The sequence below is a fragment of the Stegodyphus dumicola genome, chromosome 7 (assembly GCF_044657685.1).
Source record: "Stegodyphus dumicola isolate Sdum_Otavi_A_Nest chromosome 7, ASM4465768v1".
Classification (NCBI taxonomy): domain Eukaryota; kingdom Metazoa; phylum Arthropoda; class Arachnida; order Araneae; family Eresidae; genus Stegodyphus; species Stegodyphus dumicola.
In genome coordinates, this window is record NC_140774.1 from 101,530,936 (window position 1) to 101,552,467 (window position 21,532).

Here is a 21,532-nt window from a genome sequence, read left to right on the forward strand (position 1 = left end):
ATGATTGCGAAAACCGAATTGTTCTTCTGGGAGAAAACTCATGGAAGGGTGAATTCATTGGACGTATCAGCTTTCAGCAGAAGTATAGAGTTTAATAGTTTGGGCTTTAATACCGTTCGAAGGTTATTTGAAGTATTAATAAATACAGATGCAAATTATTTTGACTAACATACCTCCACTAAGGAAAAAAATTGAAATTTCATGGAATTGGTCATTTTATTCGTAAACAATTCATATAATTTCAGTGAGAACGTAATATTTAGTTATTTTACATTTTTCATACAGTCTGATAGGGAATCTGAAAAATGTTTTATAGTTATTCTGATGCATTATAATTTATTTATTAATTATATTAGCTATAATCAAAAATAAAGCAAAATATAATTAGAAAACATAAAATAATTCTACTTTGTCCTCTACATTAGGCATTCGTACCTGAAATTTACCGATACCGACGGTTAATGAAATTGATGTGTTGTGCTTAGTATAGTGGTTGTGCGGGTGTTTGTAGCGGTTATTTTCTATGGGTAGATAGTGTTGTCTACCGGAGACTGGGATATCTTTATATATTATTATTAACGTTCTTTGCCACAGAAATGTACCCAAACATTACAACAAGTTATTTTTCTAAGTGATTACTATTTTCATGTTGTAAAATCTGGTTTGTGTTTTTGACATGGCGGATAGTGCTAGTGAAAGCGACAGCGGTTCGGTTGATGGATTGTGTACTATTCCTCTGTCTTTAACTAGAGAACAGTTCCAAAAACGAATAGACTCTTTACAGCAAGAAAATAAAGTCTTGAAACTTGAAGTTGAAACTTATAAATTTAGAATCAAAAGTTTGCAAGAAGAAAATAAATATTTGAGACAAGTTAGCGTTAATATAGTAAGCCGCTTTCGTGATAAATTCTTATTTTTAAATCGAAAGTTTTGTCATAAGTTTGAAGAGATTAGTTAATTAAATGCCGCTTGTCATGATGTGTTTACATAAAACTATTCAGTAAATCCTAATGAACTTAAAAACTCATACTAACATTTTATTATGCACAATAATTATTTTGTAATTTATCAAATTTAGTATAAAAGGTTTTAAGTTTCTTTTATTACATTTAACTAGTCTATGCGTTTATGCATATGATCTCCACTTTCTCCAAAATAAATTTGTAATATTATGCTTTTAGGAAAAGTGATAAAAATACTGCTGCAGGGAAGAAAATTCCTAACCGAATGTTAATAAACAATCGGACGTTGTTGTACTTGAAGTCTGTCTATCTGTAATTCTGAGCAAGTTGGAAATGAGGCTGTTAGATTGTCTTAAAAGATGTTAAATTAGCTGTTACATATAGCAGCTGTGTTATTAAATGCATTCCAACTTTAATTAGTAGCAGATTTCAACCTAATATTGGCATTACTTTAATATATTAAACAATTCATTTAATTAGTGGCCTTAAAAGGTACATCATTCTTATTAATGTCAAAACTAAACATTGGTAGATATATGAAGTCTTTTGAATAATATGAAAGTTTATAACTGTAGTAAATTAAAAAATAATTCTGAGTACGAAAAATATGTTTTATCTGAAAAAGTAATCCGCTTTATTACTTTATTAGTCTTACTAAAAAGGAAGTGGAATTCCATTTATAGTAATAATGTGAGCAAAAATTTCATCACTTCTGTATCTTGTATAATGATATCAACCATTGTATGCTAAATTGAAACTTTTGTTAGCAATTAAATGATTCTGTGATTGCAAAAATTATTCACATTGGGATAATTTCTGCAAATTATTCACATTGGGAAAACAAGCAAAAGTGTGGGTCATATATTTTTCTTTTGAAAGTGCAATCAAAAGTTCAGATTTTAAAATAAGCTAGCAACTAAACTTTCAGTTAAATTCTGTAATATTTATCACTCACATTAATAGTAGTAGCAATCTACTCACTATTATATTTTCATGACAGAAATTTAACTTTTATAAATAATTGCTGTATGAAGAATAAAACTTTTAAATCAAAATATTAGTGCTGCATACACATTCTAACAGAACACAAATCAAAATTGAAACAAAAACAAAACAACTCAATGACCAATATAGTATAACAAGCAGGTGAAAATGTTTTGTTTATTTTCAAGGTAAAGCCAACAATTTTTCTGTTATTTGTTATATTATTAAGTTTTTTGTTTCTTTTTCAGTTTTGATTTGTGTTCTTCCTGCAGATTGTTGCCTACCTACTTTTGATTTGATTATTTTATTAATTTCATCTATTACTACAGGACTGTAATAATCGCTCAATTTTGAAATTTGTAAACTTTTGTGTGTATGTAAGATTAAAAAAACTTGTAACTTTAATTAGCAATAGCCTCTTAATTCATTTTAATTTGAGTAATTCCAAACTTTTCTGGACTGCATCATTTTTAGATTAATCCACATCTTATATATCTATATATAATGATGATGATGTAGCTAATTCGACAGGAAACCTTTCTCTTAAGCTTCCATATTGGTTAACAATGCACTTCTGCTTCTGAGCAAAGATAGCTGCTTCTCTTTTTACCATAAAGCTATAAAAATTTTAAATGTTCCTGAAATATGCATGATTTAGAGTGCCAAGTGAATTGTGGCCGCAAATGTCAATTGAAATAAAAAATGAATACTTAATCTGCCTTGGCTGCTAAGTTGCTGTTTATTAAGGACAAGTGCTTGGTCAATTGATAATTTTTACAATATCACATGTATATAATGGAATGAAATATGATTTTATTCATTGCAGCAAGCAAAAGCTGAACAGGAAGAAGAATATATTAGCAATACTCTTTTAAAGAAAATTCAAGCTTTGAAAAAAGAACAAGAGGCCTTAGCTATCAATTATGAGCAAGAAGAAGAATGTCTCACTAATGATTTATTTCGAAAGCTTTCTCAAGTGAGTTGAATTATTACCAATTCATTCTGTATTGCTTTTATTTATGTAACTGAATTGTGTTATGCCTAGCATAGAAGTAATGTAATTGTGACTGTTACAAGGAAGGATAAATGTAATAAACTTTTTAATTTATATATATTGCCACACATTTAATAACTTCTATAAATGAGCAAATTGCTTGGGCTGATTTCCTATAGCAATATACTCATGAAAAACTATGTAATTATGAAGCAATCAGAAATGCTTATTTGGCTGATCTTTGGAATATGGTAACTGGTAGTTTGGCGACATTTTGGAGGCGATAAAGGTTACTACCTAAGTAATAATGTGAGCAGTACTCAGTTCCGATTACGCATTATTTTGTGTGAGGGAAATGAGAGATCATGAAATATGTCATGTGATATTAATGGACGAATTGCAGTTCTTAAATCGGAAAACGGGGGAAATTTGGAAAAATATCTGTGGCAGTATATTATTTTGTATTAAGCTTCATTGTGTGTTGTGTGAAGTAGTGTTGAATAATTTTCGGATTGTATGGCGCTGTCTAATATTATTTTAAAGATCCGGAAACAGGTGCACATACCAATACAATAGAGGGAACGTGGAGTGCTATAAAAAGCACCATTCCGAGGCATTGTGATTAAGAGAATTTTACTTTTTATTTAGCGGAGGAAGTGTGTAGGAAAAATTCGCAGAAAAAAATCGTTCAATAATTTTATTGAATTAATAATAAAAGTGTATCCACCATGTAAGCAAGATTCTGAAGAAGATTAGGTAAGTTAGTATTTTTAATTATTTGAGGATATTATTTTTATGCATTGTTCTAAATGTAAGGTGGAAATAAAGTAATTTGGTATTATTGGAAAATTGTTATTAGCAATGATTTAGTTTAAAGTAATTAGGATTGTAAGCTAATTTTTATTAATTTAATGTATGTGCTTATTTATATTTTAAGTAGTGTTTTTGAATTTAATTATATTTTAATTAAATGATAGTTATTTTGTGAATTATATATGTTTGTAGAATTTGGTATACGTTAGAGTGGAAGTAAACGTGCATGGAAATAATTTAAATACAGTCAAAAGTCGTTAATCCGGACTCGTCGGGACTTCGGCGATTCCGGATTATCGATTTTTCCGGATTATAGATCATCAGTTTAAATCTGGTAAAATGGCATGCAGAAATTATAAAATTAAAAATATGAAACCGTAATTTACGAAATAAAGAACAATTATGATCTAAAGGCTATCAAAATTTACAAAAAAAAAAAGTTTAATATTTATTTGTTTACTTTATTAAACATTTCTTCTAATGTAAGTTGTTTAAGTTGCTTCGTTTTTTATGTGATAGTACATTCTCTTTAATTCTATAAACAGACATAATTTCTTGTTCAGTTACAAAGTTCCGCTGTTCAAGTCCTATAATTGCAGTGTCGAGAATGCCGACTAATTTGTCAATCGAAATTTTTTCGTTTTCAATAACCTCTGTCACTTTCTTCGCTATCGGAAGCGAATTATAATGACGAGGCATTTGATTTAAATCATAACAAAGACGGAGTACATTGAGATGAAATACTACATTGAGTAAGCAATTATAAGCCAAATAAAATAAAAACATCTGCCCTTAAGATAAGGATATTGGTTTGATCTTTACATTATGGTAACTTGGCGTTTTTTTGGCTAAAATTTGGCGACCAACTCTCCTACAGCAAACCTCTATTATTTTCCCCCGCCGCCATTTTGTCTTCACGAAGTAAAGACATGTTTCTTTTCTTTTTATCTACTGAACACTTCTTCCAACAATCTACTAGTCGAATTACACTTATGCTAGAAATTTTATCTAACATAACTGCTTAATCATGATAAATATTCACTGCAAAATTGGGAAAAAGTGCACAATACCATACTCCTTACGAGTTTTTCAAAATAACACATACACATAAACCATGTACACGCCGACTTATTTTTACTTAAAAAAAATCCCAGAATTGCACAAAAATGGCATTGCGCACACTCTTCACTATATCCATGTACACTGCTTTTTTCTCATAAATTACAAAAATTTCACGAAAATACATGACAGTTTTCTCAATCTTTAAACCCGGTAAAAAGAACATATATTAAATTACCTGATCGCGAAAAAGTATTTACCCTTTACAAATATGAACATTTCCACATATAAAATAAATAAAATATCCAAAAACTTTTACCTCTAAATCATCTATTACATTATACACGTCACCAACGAATTCATACCGCAAGCATTACAAATACTTAGTATGAAATATTTAAATTATTTCCATGCACGTTTACTTCAACTTAAACGTGTACCAAATTCCTACAAACATAAAATTCACAAAATAACTATCATTTAATTAAAATATCACTAAACCATGTACACGTCGACTTATTTTTACTTAAAAAAACATCCCAGAATTGCACAAAAATGGCATTGCGCACACTCTTCACTATGTCCATGTACACTGCTTTTTTCTCATAAATTAGAAAAATTTCACGAAAATACATGACAATTTTCTCAATCTTTAAACCCGGTAAAAAGAACATATATGAAATTACCTGATCACGAAAAAGTAATGAACATTTCCACATGTAAAATAAATAAAATATCCAAAAACTTTTACCTCTAAATCATCTATTACATTATACACGTCACCAACGAATTCATACCGCAACCATTACAAATACTTAGTGTCAGATATTTAAATTATTTCCATGCACGTTTACTTCAACTAAAACGTATTCCAAATTCCTACAAACATAAAATTCACAAAATAACTATCATTTAATTAAAATATAATTAAATTCAAAAACACTACTTAAAATATAAATGAGCACATACATTAAATTAATACATACATAAAAACCCATTTCGAATTCACTTTAGTTACGGCCATGGGATCAAAAAATTCACGAACACTGTTTCACATAACACAGAATAAAGCCAAATACAAAATTTCCAGATTTTTTCCCGATTTCCCTCCTTTTCCGATTAAAGAACCGTAATTCGTCCATTAATATCACATGACATATCCCATGATCTCTCATTTCCCTCACACAAAATAATGCGTAATCAGAACTGAGTACTGCTCACATTATTACGAAAGTCCTAGGTAGTAACCTTTATCGCCTCCAAAATGTCGCCAAACTACCAGTTACCATATTCCAAAGATCAGCCTGTATATGTTAATACCATTTAACCATTGTTTTCATGACAAATATTCACTGCAAAATTGGGAAAAAGTGCACAATACCATACTCCTTACGCGTTTTTCAAAATAACACATACACATAAACCATGTACACGCAGACTTATTTTTACTTAAAAAAACATCCCAGAATTGCACAAAAATGGCATTGCGCACACTCTTCATTATATCCATGTACACTGCTTTTTTCTCATAAATTAGAAAATACATGACAATTTTCTCAATCTTTAAACCCGGTAAAAAGAACATATATGAAATTACCTGATCGCGAAAAAGTATTTACCCTTTCTAAATATAAACATTTCCACATATAAAATAAATAAAATATCCAAAAACTTTTACCTTTAAATTATCTATTATATTATAAACGTCGCCAACGAATTCATACCGCAAGCATTACAAATACTTAGTATGAAATATTTAAATTATTTCCATGCACGTTTACTTCAACTTAAACGTGTACCAAATTCCTACAAACATAAAATTCACAAAATAACTATCATTTAATTAAAATATCACTAAACCATGTACACGTCGACTTATTTTTACTTAAAAAAACATCCCAGAATTGCACAAAAATGGCATTGCGCACACTCTTCACTATATCCATGTACACTGCTTTTTTCTCATAAATTAGAAAAATTTCACGAAAAGGCATAAAAGTACTCAACGTATTCCAAAATACTACAAACATATAACTCGCAAAATCACGATCATTAAATTAAAATATAATTAAATTCAAAAACACTTCTTAAAATATAAATAAGCACATACATTAAATTAATAAAAATTAGCTTATCCTAATTACTTTAAACTAAATCATTGCTAATAACAATTTTCCAATAATATCATATTAATTTATTTACTCCTTACAGTTAGAACAATGCATAAAAATAATATCCTGAAGTGATTAAAAATACTAACTTGCCTAATCTTCAGAATCTTCATTACGTGGCACGCACACTTCCACTATTTCACACAACATGCAATGAAGCTTAATACAAAATAATGTAGTACTACAGTTTTCCAAATTCCCCCCCTTTTCCGATTAAAGAACTGTAATTTTTCCATTAATGTCACATGACATATCTCATGATCTCTCATTTCCCTCACAAAATAATGCATAATCGGAACTGAGTACTTCTCACATTATTACGAAAGTCCTAGGTAGTAACCTTTATCACCTCCAAAATGTCGCCAAACTACCAGTTACCATATTCCAAAGATCAGCATGTATATGTTAGTACCATTTAACCATTGTTTTCATTTTATTTTTTATTAGTTATTTATAATTTAATGATATTTTAAGGTACATGTAGAAGCATAGAGAAATGAGATTCAGCTTTTACAAATTATTCTTTCAGTATAGGAGTGGCAGGATGTTAATTAATAACATAAATTTTTCCCTAAAGTCATGGAGCTAATATTTAAAAATTTTCAGCTTCGTCAAGAAAAAGTGCATTTGGAGCAAACTCTTGAACATGAACAAGAAGCCTTAGTTAATAAGCTTATGAGAAAAATAGAAAAGTTGGAAGCTCAGACTCAAGCCAAGCAGCATAATTTAGAGCAGTTGCGGAGAGAAAAAGTAGAATTGGAGAATACATTAGAACAAGAACAAGAAGCTCTTGTGAATAAGTTATGGAAGCGCATGGATAAATTGGAAGCTGAGAAAAGGTAGGGATGAAATATTTTATTAAATTTTTATGCTTATAAGTTTTAAAAGTTTTTGCCTTGATTTATTAAAAAAATATTTAGGATTAAAATTTAATAACTTATGAATATAAAATATTGGTAGTACATTTTTTATAAAGGTACTGGAATAATTTTAATGCAGATTTATAAGCAATAATAAATTACCATATAGCTTATTAATGTTGATTAATATTAATATACCTTGTTTAATACATACATATATATATATATATATATAATAAACATTTGTTAATATATACATTTTGTAATAACATTTATTCTGTATAGAGTTCTTTATTTCTTAAATTGCTAGGGAAACTTATCTTTTGATCAAATGATTTTAAAATCAGTATTCATTTCATAGCATACATGTCTTTGAGATACTTTTTTTTTTTTTTTTTGATTAGTTTCTTTTATAATAGCTAACAGATCAGGGTTTTGTAAACCTTTTTTTTTTAGTTGTACAGTCAAAAGTCGTTAATTCGGACCTCAAAGCTACAAACTTTCAAGACCTTTACGGCTGCAAGTATGCGTATGCGCATGCGCGTTTAATGTATAATGGACGGTATAAGCTAAAATTATCTAATTATCGATTTCAGTTAATGTTGCAGATTGTGTTGTTCCTTAATCTTCGAATTGGATCCGGCTTATTATTTTTTGCAGTCTGTTAGAGCAGTTTTATAAAAGTAAGCTTGAACTTTCAATTATGTCAAATAGAATTTCCGATGCTGGAGCTCCCAAAGGATCTACAAAGCGAAAGTATGTTTCGATGTCCATCAAACAAAAAGTGGAATTGCTGCAAAAAATTGGATCCTTTGTTTCTCTAACCATTCTGAAATCTGTTTATCAATTTCACGCTGCTCTGCGGCGAGGGGGGGGGCGCCGTGGCGCATAATGAATTGGAAGTTGATCTGTCAGCACTATCTTTATCTTCAGAGCAAATGTTTTTATTTTATTCGGCGTATAATTCCTTACTAAATGTAGTATTTCATCTCGATGTACTCCGTCTTTGATATGATTTAAATCAAATTCCTCGTCATTATAATTTGCTTCTGATAGTGAAGAAAGTGACACAGAGGTTATTGAAAACGAAAAAATTTCGATTGACAAATTAGTCGGTATTCTCGACACAGCAATTATAGGACTTGAACAGCAGCACTTTGTAACTGAAGAAGAAATTATGTCTGTTTATAGAATTAAAGAGAAAGTATTATCACATAAAACAAAGCAACTTAAATAACTTACATTGAAAGAAATGTTTAATAAAATAAACAAATAAATATTAAGCTTTTTTTTTTTTTTTTTTTTTTTTTTTTTTTTTTTTTTTTTTTTAAATTTTGATACCCTTTAGAATCATAATTGTTCTTTATTTCATAAATTACGGTTTTATATTTTTTATTTTAAATTTCTGCATGCCATCTTACCAGATTTAAACTGATGATCTATAATCCGGAATCGCCGAAGTCCCAACGAGTCTGGATTAACGACTTTTGACTGTATAGTGTTCAGAAAAGTCATGCTATATGCTTTGATCGTATAATAAAAGATTTGATGTAAGTTATGAACTTGTAGAAAAAAAGGGCATCCCTTATGAATGTAAATGAATATACCCTTTAGCAATTAAGGTATTTCAAGGAATACTCTCCTGTGTACTTCTACGGCATGATTATGTCAGGTTATATAGTTACATTATAAAATAAAACATCATAGTGCATTTGATAATAAAAGCTTTAAATATGTTGAAGAAATTTTCTTATAGAAGCTCTAAAATTTCTACAGTAAGAGTTATATCACAGAAAGAATGACCAGTGTTGAAAGAACAAATTAAAATTTTGTATTTTAAGTGTAAAGTTTTTGTGGGATGCTTTATTTAAGATTTTTAACTTATTAGACTGTTTTTTTATTAGTTTTTAAAAATTTCATTTCTTACAGGCTTTTACAAGAAAAATTAGAGCAACCTGTGTCTGCACCTCCTTCTCCAAGAGATATCAATAAAGGTGATACTGCTGCTAATTTAACTCTACATGTGCAACACCTCCGAAATGAAGTAGCAAAGTTAAAAATGCAGCTTCTGAATGCACAGCAAGAGCGTATGTTAATTTACATTTTATTTTTCTAAACTGAAATTATTTTATTGATATAAATGTTTTGTTTGTTCATTTTGTTTCATATATTTAAGAATTAGGGTTTTAAAAATTAATTTTATTGTATTTAAATTTTTTAATTCATAGAGAAAAGTTGTAAATAGATAAAAAATTATTAAATCTACAGTTTGTACAACATTTTAAGTTAAAAAAAATCCAGAAAATATTTATTTTTCAGAGGAAAGATTTTTCTCTTTAAAATGATTTCCTAATTTTTGAAGTAATTTTTTTCATGGTACTTTTCTGTTAATGGGCTGCCAGTCATCAAAATGTGCATCAAAGCACAATAGCCTCTTTTTGTATTGTCATGAATTAACTCTACACATTGATCTGCTTTTACTTTAAAAAGTCGGAGAATTGCAGAAATTCGGCAATGTGTGCAGCTTTGGCATTCTGCCCATTAAACATTACCATTACAGTTATTAAAAGTTTTTCATGGAGCTATTTCACATATTTTAAGCTTCATATAGTTGTCATCAAATTCATGTTTATAGCTTTGGAAGTTATTATATTTATTTATTTTTTTAAATTTTGAAGTCACCTGGAAGACAAGTTTAAGAACTAAAATGGAGAACAGGTCATGCTTTTATGACAGCGCTTAATAATTGTCATTCAAGACAAGTATTTAAATATAATGCTAATTCCTTGAGTTGTTTTATGGAGGTTTTGATTTCTTTCATTATGCATAGTGTATGTATAATGAAAAATCAGTAGTTACCATATCATATCAGTAGTTAAATTCCTCTTTTTATGGAAATTTTGATTTCTTTAATTATATAAAGCATATAAATACTAAAAATTAGTGCTTATCTATTCTGAAGAGTAGCACTATCTGTATTACCGAAAAGTTGTGAGAAAGTATTCATGAGGCAAAGCAGTATGCTCAGTCTATCAAAAGCTTTCATTACTGGTTTGCAGAACCCATTAGCAAAGCAGTAAAATCACTGAACACTGGTAGTTCTACCTAAGTTGTTTCCAGGCAAACAGGTTGGCTGCATGGGCATTATTGTGGTTTTTCCCATGTGTAATGTAGACACAAGCCACTTACCCTTAGAAAATCATCCACAAAGGCTATCTATCTTGCTGCAAAGGCTATCTTAAGGCTATCTTAGGCAGATAGCCTTTGCACACTTTGTCATAAAACATGCCAAACCAAAACATTTCCCCCCTTTTTTCTTGTAAGTAATGATCAAAATGTACCTGAAAATCTTATATAGTACAATTATGTAGTTGTATGAAAGAATTATCTTGATAATAAACTTTTTAAGAAATGCAATAAAGGCTATTGCTTTCAGAGACTTGAGAATAAAACCGAGTAATTAGAATAGTTAATTTTTAACATTCCTTTCAGGAATCGCATATGCTAAATGGCAACAAAAGCTAGGGCAAAAAGTTTAATGTGAAAAAGATGTATTAAAATGTAGTAATTACATCAAATAAATCTAGGAGATCAAAATTCTGAGGAGAAAAATCCATTACATTTTCCATTATGTTAACCCCTTAACTGCCGTGGGCGTATATATACGCCTTGCTCAGCCGATGCGTTAACTGCCCCAGATGCGCAGCCGATGCGTTAACTTTGCGAATAATTTTAGGTGTAGCAGCGCAAAGCAAATGATAGCAGTTTGGAAGGACGTATATATACGCCTGGGGCAGTTAACGCATCGGCTGAGCAAGGCGTATATATACGCCCGCGGCAGTTAAGGGGTTAAAGGGAAGTCAGCTGGTTTGTCTTTGATTTTTCAGATTATTAGATATAAAAAAAAGTCAAGGGAAATCTGCCTAAACAAATTGTATTTATGTTATATAATTTAACAAAAATGCCTGAAACTTTAATAAGATTGATATTATTTATGATCTTCTTTACTGCATTTTCTCTTTCTTATTATCCCTTTATTTTTTCAGCATATGTTTTAAAAATTTTTTATTTATAGTAACGGCATCCAAGATATAAACAGATAATAAAATACAATGCATGTAAGATGCAGCCGTGTCCGGTGCCAAAATTAATAGACTCAGATTTATCTTTTAATTTATTCACACCATCAACGTAAACTATATACACTTTGTACAAATAGAAATATATAAAATAATAGAATTGTTAAATTTCCAAAATTACCACACTGAGCATACTGAGCATTCGGCCTCTCCCACCGAAAGCCAGTCTCCAACTTACTGTTTTTTTTTCCCCTAGAGGGCGCTACTTATTTTCAGGGTTACAGTTTCGGAGGACCAGGCACTACACCTTCCCCCTAAGATTGTGGTTGGGCAGGATGACCAAACACATTCTGATAACAAAGCCTGGTGCTCACAATTCAACATTATATAACTACTAATTAACTAAAAGAAAATATAAAATATTACAACATTTGCATAACAAAAGAGTTAACTCTTACAAGTATGCAATTTAAAGAAAAACTTCTAAATGGTTAAGAATGCTACACTTAAATCATCTAATTGCTGTAAGTAACTAATTTCAATAACTTTACACATATTACTTAGATATATCTTGCAATAAACTTTAAAGAAAATAAGAAAATTAACAATTAATCTAACCACCAAAATTAAAGTCTTTATTTATTGTCCATAAATGTTTTTGGTCTATGAAAAGACATAAATAAAAATAAAATAAAAGAAAAGAAAATAAAAAATAAAAAAAAAGGAAATTCATCCTTCTATCAGTCAGGATAAAGCATCTGTGTTACCCATTTTGACTCCTGGTAGATACTTCATGTCTATTTCGTATTTTTGTAAAGCAAAAGCCAAACAATGTAGTTGGGGTTTTGCTCAATCTAGATGATTGCAGTGCACATTTTGTCAGGTAAGGTAAAGGATTATGGTCGATGTAAAGTTCAACTTTGGATCCAAAAATCCAGGTTTCAAATTTTTCCAAACTCCACACAATAGCATATGCTTCTCTTTCTATAGTAGACCACGATTGCTAAGCTCGAGTTAACTTCTGACTTGCATAGGCTATGGGATAATTGCGTTCATTGAAATTTTGTGACAAACATGCTGCAACTCTTTGTGATGCATCACAATGTATAATGAATGGTTGTCTCAAAACTGGTGTATACAACGATGGAGCTTTAATCAGAGCATTCTTGAGTTCCTCGAAAGCAATGCCATGCTCTTCTTTCCATGGTATTTCCTCAGGTGTCTTCTTTGTAAGTTCAGTAAGTGGATATACTAATTCAGAATATTTTGGAATATAGTCCCTATAATAGTTACATAGACCTAATAAACTTCTGAGTTGCTTCTTGGTCTTCGGTTTTGATAATCTGGAAATTGCTTCTATCTTCTCAGGATCGGCTTGATGTTTTCCAGATCCGATTACATGACCCAAATATTTGATTTGCTGTTTGGCAAAATCACATTTGCTGTTATTGACTGTAAAGCGAAGTTCTTCCAACTTAGTGAGTATCATATCCAAATGAACCATATGAGATTTCCAGTCCTTTTTCCAGATGAAAATATTGCGATGTCATCAATATATGCTCTGGCAAAGTCTTTGTATTCATGGAGTGCTTTATTGATTTCCCTTTGAAAGGTTGCTGCAGCGTTTTTCAGACCAAAACTCATAACTTTAAATCTGTACTGTTGTCGATGGGTTTTAAACGAAGTGTAATCACGACTTTCAGGATCCATAGGAATAGCCCAATAACCTCTTAGTAAATCCAGTGTTGATATTATATTAGCTTGTCTTATTGAATGTATAAGTTCTGAAGCATTTTGCATAGGAAAATCATCAGTAATTGTCACAGAATTCAATGCACGATAATCAACACACAGTCGAATTCCTCCGTCTTTCTTGTTCACACAAACTATAGGATATGCAATTTCTGCACTGCTTTCTTCTATTAAATCAAGTTCTAACAGCTCTTCAATTTGTTCATCAACTTTGGATTTTAAAGTTTCAGGAATACGGTAGATATGTGGCTTTTTCCTTTCTTGATTGGATTTTAATTTTATTTTGTGAAAACCCACCTTTGCAGTTTTCTCTTTCCCTGTAAATAACGATTCGTGCTTTCTTATGAGTTGCTTAATTTTCTGCTGTTGGTCACCCGTTAAATGTTCAAGTTGCAATTTTTGGAGAACAACTTCCATATCTTGAGAAGAAGCTTGCAGAGTTGGATGAATCTCTCCAAATTCTTCTTCATTTTCGAAAATAACTCCCACAGCATTTACTCTAGCGATATACTTTCTAATTTTACTCACGTGAACATGTTTTACTTTCCCATGTGAAAGTTTGACTTTATATGAATGAGGTGGACAGTATTTTATAATCTTCCCTGGACCAGTCCATCTTGCATAAATTTTATTGGACGAATCGGGAATAAGCAAATAAACTTTGTCTCCCTATTTGAATTCTTTAGGTATAGCTCGATGATTAAAGTAATTCGAATAAGCTGCCTGTTTCTCAGATGCTATCAAGGATGCTTGATCAGCTGCTCGTTCTAAGTTTATTTTCATTTCTTGTAAATAATCAACAACTGATTGCTTCATATTTAAGGGTATCGGTATTTCACCACTAAAACTAGATTTCAAAACACTCAGTGGACCACGTATCTCTCGACCATACATTAACTTTAACGGAGAAACCCCTGTAGTAGAATTGGGAACCTCGCGATAAGCAAACAGCAAATATGGTAGATACTTATCCCAATTAGATGGATCCATACGGATGATGTGATGTAGAGCGTTTTTCAAAGCTCGGTTGTACCTCTCGACAAGTCCATTACTAGCTGGATATCCTGGAACTGAAAATCTAGGATGACATCCAAGACGCTTCATAAATTCTTGTGTCAGTTGAGAAATAAAGTTAGTTCCTTGGTCACTTGCTATAATTTTCAGAATACCAGTTCTCGTAAATATTTCCAACAGAGCATCACAAGTAGCTTTTGCCGTTAAAGACGTAATGGAATGGCTTCTGGCCAAAGTGAATGTTGATCCATTAAACATAAAACATATTTATGTTTTCTAGCTGAAGGAGAATCTATAGGGCCTATAATATCGATATTAACAACTTCGAATGGTAAATAAAGTCTTAGAACTGGGGTAATAGGAATTCTATCAGTTATTTTTTCGGTACTTAACTGACATGGTTCACAAGATAGGCAATATTCAGTAATATCATTAGTCATATTGAGCCAGTAGAAATTATATCTGATTCTCTCTTTTGTTTTCTTTATTCCTTCCCATGTGAGCCCCGAAAACAGATTCATGTGCTAATTTTTAAACATCTTTTCTTCGACTCTTTGGAAGAACTAACTGCTGAACCGAATCTCCCATTACTTTATCCTTATGAAAAATTATATTATCAAGTTCCATAAAATTTCCTTTCCCCTGTTTTAAATTAATTCTAACTTCTTCTAAAGTCGGGCAAGACATCTGCTCCTCTCGAAATTTTAATGCATCATTAAGTTGATTATTTTATAATATCTGTATTGGAGTCGTTACTGAATGCGTGTTGGCATATGAATTAGCCCTATTTTTTATTTTAGTTTCTTCATATGGCTGAGGAATGTTTATTTCAGGCGTATTTGACTCCGCGTAGTCTAAACATTTATTTGTTTCGCTTTCCAAATTCATTTCCCCCCATTAAATTTGTTTCCCCTTTCAAACCGCATCCATTGCACAAGAGTTCAAAGGTCTGTATGGGTAATTAACAATCTATGTTCAAGCAATCTGTTACCGCCTCCAAAATGTCTACCGGGTAGCTTAATAAATCAGAATCCTCATCTTTCAGTGATATAAATAATTTTATTAATTTCGCTTCTATTTCTTCGCCAAATGCAGATATTAACTTAATTTTTCCATTATCTTGTTTGGTTGATGGTACAATATTACTGTTTAATACCGGAATTTGTGTATCTGAATCGATAATAGCATCAATTTCTTTATTTTCAACTAATATTTTCACATATTGCAAAGGCTGAACTTCGACTTGTTTCTTCTCGAGGTATTCTGTATTAATCTGCGCCACAACCGCATCACTTTTCTGTGATTTATTACTTTCGGAAGTAGTTTTATTTTGATTTTCGCGTTTAAATTTCTTCTGACAGTCTTTAGCTATATGTTGGAAAGACCTACAAACATAACAATCCCTTTTAAATTTAGTAATTTTGGGCAAACCATTCTTTCTTCACATAGGAGGGGTTACATAGCGGGTACTTTTGGTTTCAATATTCGGTGTTTTCTGAGAATAACTACCGATATCATTTAAAGATTTTCTTTTACAAGCGAAGAACGTGTCACATTCCTTTCCGATTTCCGTGGGTTTTAACCAAGTATCGCCTTGTTTTATGTTTATATGCATGGCTATCTCGTGATCAAGAGTTTGCATTAATTTATTGGCTACAATTAATTCATGGATTGTATTTAAATCATTCGCATTCCTTAAAGTGCAATAGTATTTCCACTGTGTCATTAACCGGGCTGCAAATTGTTCATGTGTTTCCCCTGACTGACGTTTAGCCTTTCGAAACATATCCAAACATGCTTGAGCAGTTGGCTGATATTCTTTTAAGATTTTAGCCTTGACAGCTTCATAGTTTTTGACATCATCTTCACTAACATAAATCAAAGCGTTTGTTGCATTTTCACCTAAAAGATTTATCAAAATTTCGGCTTTGTATTCTTCTTGTACATTTTTAATCTTAAATGCACTTTCTAGCAAAAAGAAATAAAGTGTCCATGATTCCAGATGAGTCGGAACGGATATCGTTAAAGTTTTTATGCTTTTGATTAAATTTTCTAATGATGTGTTATCCAAAAGATTAAAATTAGATGAAGCTCTAAGTTTTGCGATTTCCAATTCGTGTTCTTTTTCTAATTTAAACTTTTCTAATTCTTCAGCTGATTTCCTATCATCAATTATGGATATTAGCATAGATTTAACAAATTCAGGATCTGTTTTGTAATCATTACTGTTAGTAATTTTATCTTTCAGTTCTGTGAGTTTAAGACTTTCATCAGCATCCTGACCTAGTTCTTTTGCCAATAAAAATAAATCTTGTTTCTTGAGACCTTTAACCGAAAACATTTTGCAACTTTCTTATAACTTCGTAATACAGCGCTAATTAGTTCAAACTATTATAGTAACTTAAAATTTTTCTCATTATACAGTTTACGTAACTAAAATTTAAAGTTAGAGTCACTTTTAAGTAAGCATAAATCACTTACCTTTTCTCCGTTGAAGCATTAGTTTCGATTCTAATCGTGTCGTACTGCGACAGTGTAAGATGCAGCCGTGTCCGGTGCCGTAATTAATAGACTCAGATTTATCTTTTAATTTATTCATACCATCAACGTAAACTATATACACTTTGTACAAATAGAAATATATAAAATAACAGAATTGTTAAATTTCCAAAATTACCACACTGAGCATTCGGCCTCTCCCACTGAAAGCCAGTCTCCAACTTACCGTTTTTTTCCGCCTAGAGGGCGCTACTTGTTTTCAGGGTTACAGTTTCGGAGGACCAGGCACTACGATGCATAAGTGAAAAATAATAAACTGTACCTGACTTCTTTAAAACATAGAATAGTGTAATATTAGTATGCATTTAATCTTCTACCATTTTCTTCCTTTAAGGCAAATTATAAATGGTATATAGTGTAAATTTCCCCACTAATTTTTTTTTTTTTAAACCAAAATTTACACATCTTTATTTAAAACAGTTCTATGCATTGAAAGATTTTGAAAATTATCATGCCAAAGAAAGAAATTAAGAAGTGTCGTGATTCATATAAAGAGATGAAAAAATAGACTAGATAAAAGTAAATGTATGATTGAAACAAGAATTTTTTTAAACCATTTGCAACACGTGTTAGTTTTTCTCTAACATGGTTGTTCTCATGTCATGTGTGAATAGTTTTCAGAATGAATAACTAAATTTAACGATTATGACATTAAAATTTCTTGCTTTTTTTTTTTTTTTTTTTTTTTTTTTTTTTTTTTTGTTTCATTCAGCACATGGGGGGGGGGATGTTTGCATTCTGATGACTTGTTTAAAAAATTTCTGTTGTCGTGAAGCAGAAAAGGAAAACAATCAAGTTATTTTATCAGACTTTCTTGTTTCTGTTTATCAGACTTTGTTTCTTTGTAATTTTATTTTTGTTTAATAGTAATTTGTTTTTCATATTTCTGTGCTCCCTTTATTTATTTATTTTAATGCAGTTACTATATATACTTATTTGTTTTTACTTCTCTTTATTTTTTGGCCTAGTATTTAAAGTGCAGGATTTAAAAACTGTTGATTTATCCTCACAAGTTAAATGCAATCCCTGAATTCTAGGTGTCTAATTTGCAAGAAAATGCTCATAAAAGTTACTTACTGGGTGCAAGTTGGCAATTTCGGTGACTTTTTTAAAGACTTCTCCAAACTATTAATATTTATTGTAATATTACTAGCAAACTCTATCAGTATATCAAACGGTAATATATTTTATTCATTTAAAATACAGTCAAAAGTCGTTAATTCAGACATTCATAATCCGGAATGATCTATAATTCGGACCTCAAAGCGACAAACTTTCTGTGCATGCTTTGTGCGCATACGCGTTTAGGCATGTGCATAACACGTTTACGCATGCACGTTTAATGTATAACAGACGGTCTAAGCTAAGCTAAAATTATCTAATTCAGTTTAATGTTGTAGATTGCGTTGTTCCTTTATCTTCAAATTGGATCCGGCTTATTATTTTTTGCAGACTGTTAGAGCAATTTTATAAAAGTAAGCTTGAACTTTCGATTATGCCTAATAGAATTTCCGATATATATTTACTAATATGTAAAGGATCTACAAAGCGAGAGTATGTTTCGAAGTCCATTAAACAAAAAGTGGAATTGCTGCAAAAAATGGATAAAGGCATATCCTTTGTTTCTCTAACCATTCTGAAATCTGTTTATCAATTTCACGCTGCTCTGCGGCGAGGGGGGGGGACGCCGCGGCGCGCAATGAATTGGAAGTTGATCTGTCAGCATTATCCTTATCTTCAGAGCAGATGTTTTTATTTTATTCAGGTATTATTCCTCACTAAATGTAGTATTTCATCTCGATGTACTCCGTCTTTGATATGATTTAAATCAAATTCCTCGTCATTATAATTTGCTTCCAATAGTGAAGAAAGTGACACAGAGGTTATTGAAAACGAAAGAATTTCGATTGACAAATTAGTCGGTATTCTCGACACAGCAATTATAGAACTTGAACAGCTGCACTTTGATACATTATAGATTAGGTATTTTTGAAAGCAGGCAAGATGAAAAATAGCAAACGCCTTCGCCGGGAATCGAACTGTGCACCTCTCAAATGCATTGAGCGTGCAGACCACTACACCACGAAGGTTTGCCGAGAAGGCAGGAGATATACCTTACATACTCTTCCCTTTTAAAGGGTGACTGGGGTTTTTAGGGGACCCAATCGCCAAATCCTAGGTGAGAAGAATCATCATCCAACACGTTTTTAGTTCAGGTGCCACTGTAAAAAGGTATTTTTTTGGAAGCAGGCAAGATGAAAAATATGCAACGCCTTCGCCGGGAATCGAACCGCTGACTTCTCAAACGCTCTGAGCGTGCAGACCAGTACACCATGAAGGCAGGAGAAATACCTTATAACATAAAAAAATAGAACCCTTACCGTTTTCGAAAAATTCTAAATTCTGCTATAAATTTTTGTGGTGTTTCTGTCACGCTCACAGCAGTCTGCTCTTGCTTAAAAACAAAATAATGAAAACCCTTCTCCTCTCCCCAAAAAAGAAAGAATTTCACAACCTTGGCATTATGCACTTATCTTTTTCGAGATATCTTTCCATAATTTTTGTGTGCTGTTGCTCTTCCCATGAATACAGCAATGTGTTTTTGGCCCATTTTCAAATTTTGCTTTCATATGCTGTCCCAGAAAAAAAGAAAGAAAATTCAAGATAAATTAAAAGTTTAATTTGAGCAAGGCATTGCATAAAGATGACTATAAATATATTTCTACAATTCAAAATATAAAACAATCAATTGAAATTTTTAGATATAAATCTTAAAATGTGTGATCATAGGCAAAAATGTCTGTCCCTATCAAGTTTCATGTTATTCTACCTCTTTGTTTTATAACCTGATTTGTTTTGTAATAAGATTTTTAACATAATTATTTAAAAAATGAACTATTAGTGTGTTATATTCATGATAAAACTTAATTACAGATGCTTTTTTCTTTAATAAATCAATAGAAAAATAATTTGTCTTCCACTTCATGTCAAGTCCGTTACCTTGAGATTATTTTGCCCATAGATAAACGAATCATGCTAAGTTTGCTTTGAATATGTACTACCCCCTTTAGGTAGATTTACAAACTAATTGGGGGTAAAATAATCTCAAGGTAACGGACTTTGCATGAAGTGGAAGATAAATTATTTTTATTGATTTGCTAAATTTTTATCTAAAAATTTTCAATTGATTTTTTTATATTTTAAATTGTAGAAATATATTTATAGTCATTTTATGCAATGCATTGCTCAAATTCAACTTAATTAAAATATTAATTCAAATATTAATTTATCTTGAATTTTCTTTCTTCTGGGACAGCATATGTAAGCAAAATTTGAAAATGGGCCTTTTGCTAAAAGAACACCAGAGAGTTGCATAACCTCAGCACTGCACATGGGCCATGATAACAGTTGCTCAAGAACAGTTGAAATTTCAGCGTACACTCCAATACAATGAAAATAAAGGAAGAATTTTGTTTCCACTTTTAAAAAAAATAACAAATTGTTGTCAAGTTGCAGTCATTATCTATATTGTGCACCATAGGAGTATGTGTTGCACAGTTTGTTTTAAAATGTAGATTTGTTTGAATAAATATATTGGAAAATTACTGTAATTGGAAAAAATTAGCAAATAAGCAATGTGACATACAAATTAAAGAAATCTTAAGATAAAACATAAAATATATGTAGATACTGATATGTTTTATCATTTATGTACATTAAAATAATCATGTGTCTGTTAAAAAGAGCTAAAATTGTTAAAATATTAAAACTTAAGTATTTGCATATGGCATGATTCACAAAGAGAAAAGTGTTTGTGTAGGGAAGAAGTATGAGGTGAGATTAAAAAAAAAAAAAAAAAAGTTGCACAGAGTCAATTCAGGTGAATAGGGTGGATGTTCCATCAGATTATGTTTTTGCTAATCACAAACAGTTTGAAAGAAAGGGCCTTCTGAGCTGGTGTATTGTGGTGGTGCAATAACCATCCATCACTCCACAACTCTGGCCTACTTCTCCTAATTTTTCCGTGAAGTCTAGTACTTCAATGTAGTAGGGCTGAGTAACAGTCTGACCACTAGGAACCGACTCTGTCATTAGAATTCTCTTAATGTAGAAGAAGACAATCAACATTGCCTTGAATTTTGATTTTAACATGCACACTTTTGTGTGTGTTGAGGATTCTAAATACTCCACTGCATCGATTTTTGCGTACTTCCAGGATCCAAGGTAAAAATCCATTTTTCATCACAAGTTACAACAGATTCCAAAAAGTTTGGATCATTTCTAA

At 31.0% G+C, this 21,532-nt stretch overlaps 1 protein-coding gene across 1 annotated transcript in view; it reads left to right on the forward strand.

The window, feature by feature from the left end:
* Positions 1 to 458: 458 nt before the first annotated feature.
* LOC118199967 (coiled-coil domain-containing protein 6-like) overlaps positions 459 to 21,532 on the forward strand; it is a 31,903-nt gene continuing 10,829 nt past the window's right edge. Inside the window, exons 1-4 of the mRNA XM_035371873.2 lie at positions 459 to 886; positions 2,773 to 2,922; positions 7,590 to 7,822; positions 9,773 to 9,930. Of these exons, the coding sequence (XP_035227764.1) occupies positions 677 to 886; positions 2,773 to 2,922; positions 7,590 to 7,822; positions 9,773 to 9,930 (751 nt within the window). The 5' untranslated portion in view covers positions 459 to 676. The remainder of the gene's footprint in view (positions 887 to 2,772; positions 2,923 to 7,589; positions 7,823 to 9,772; positions 9,931 to 21,532) is intronic.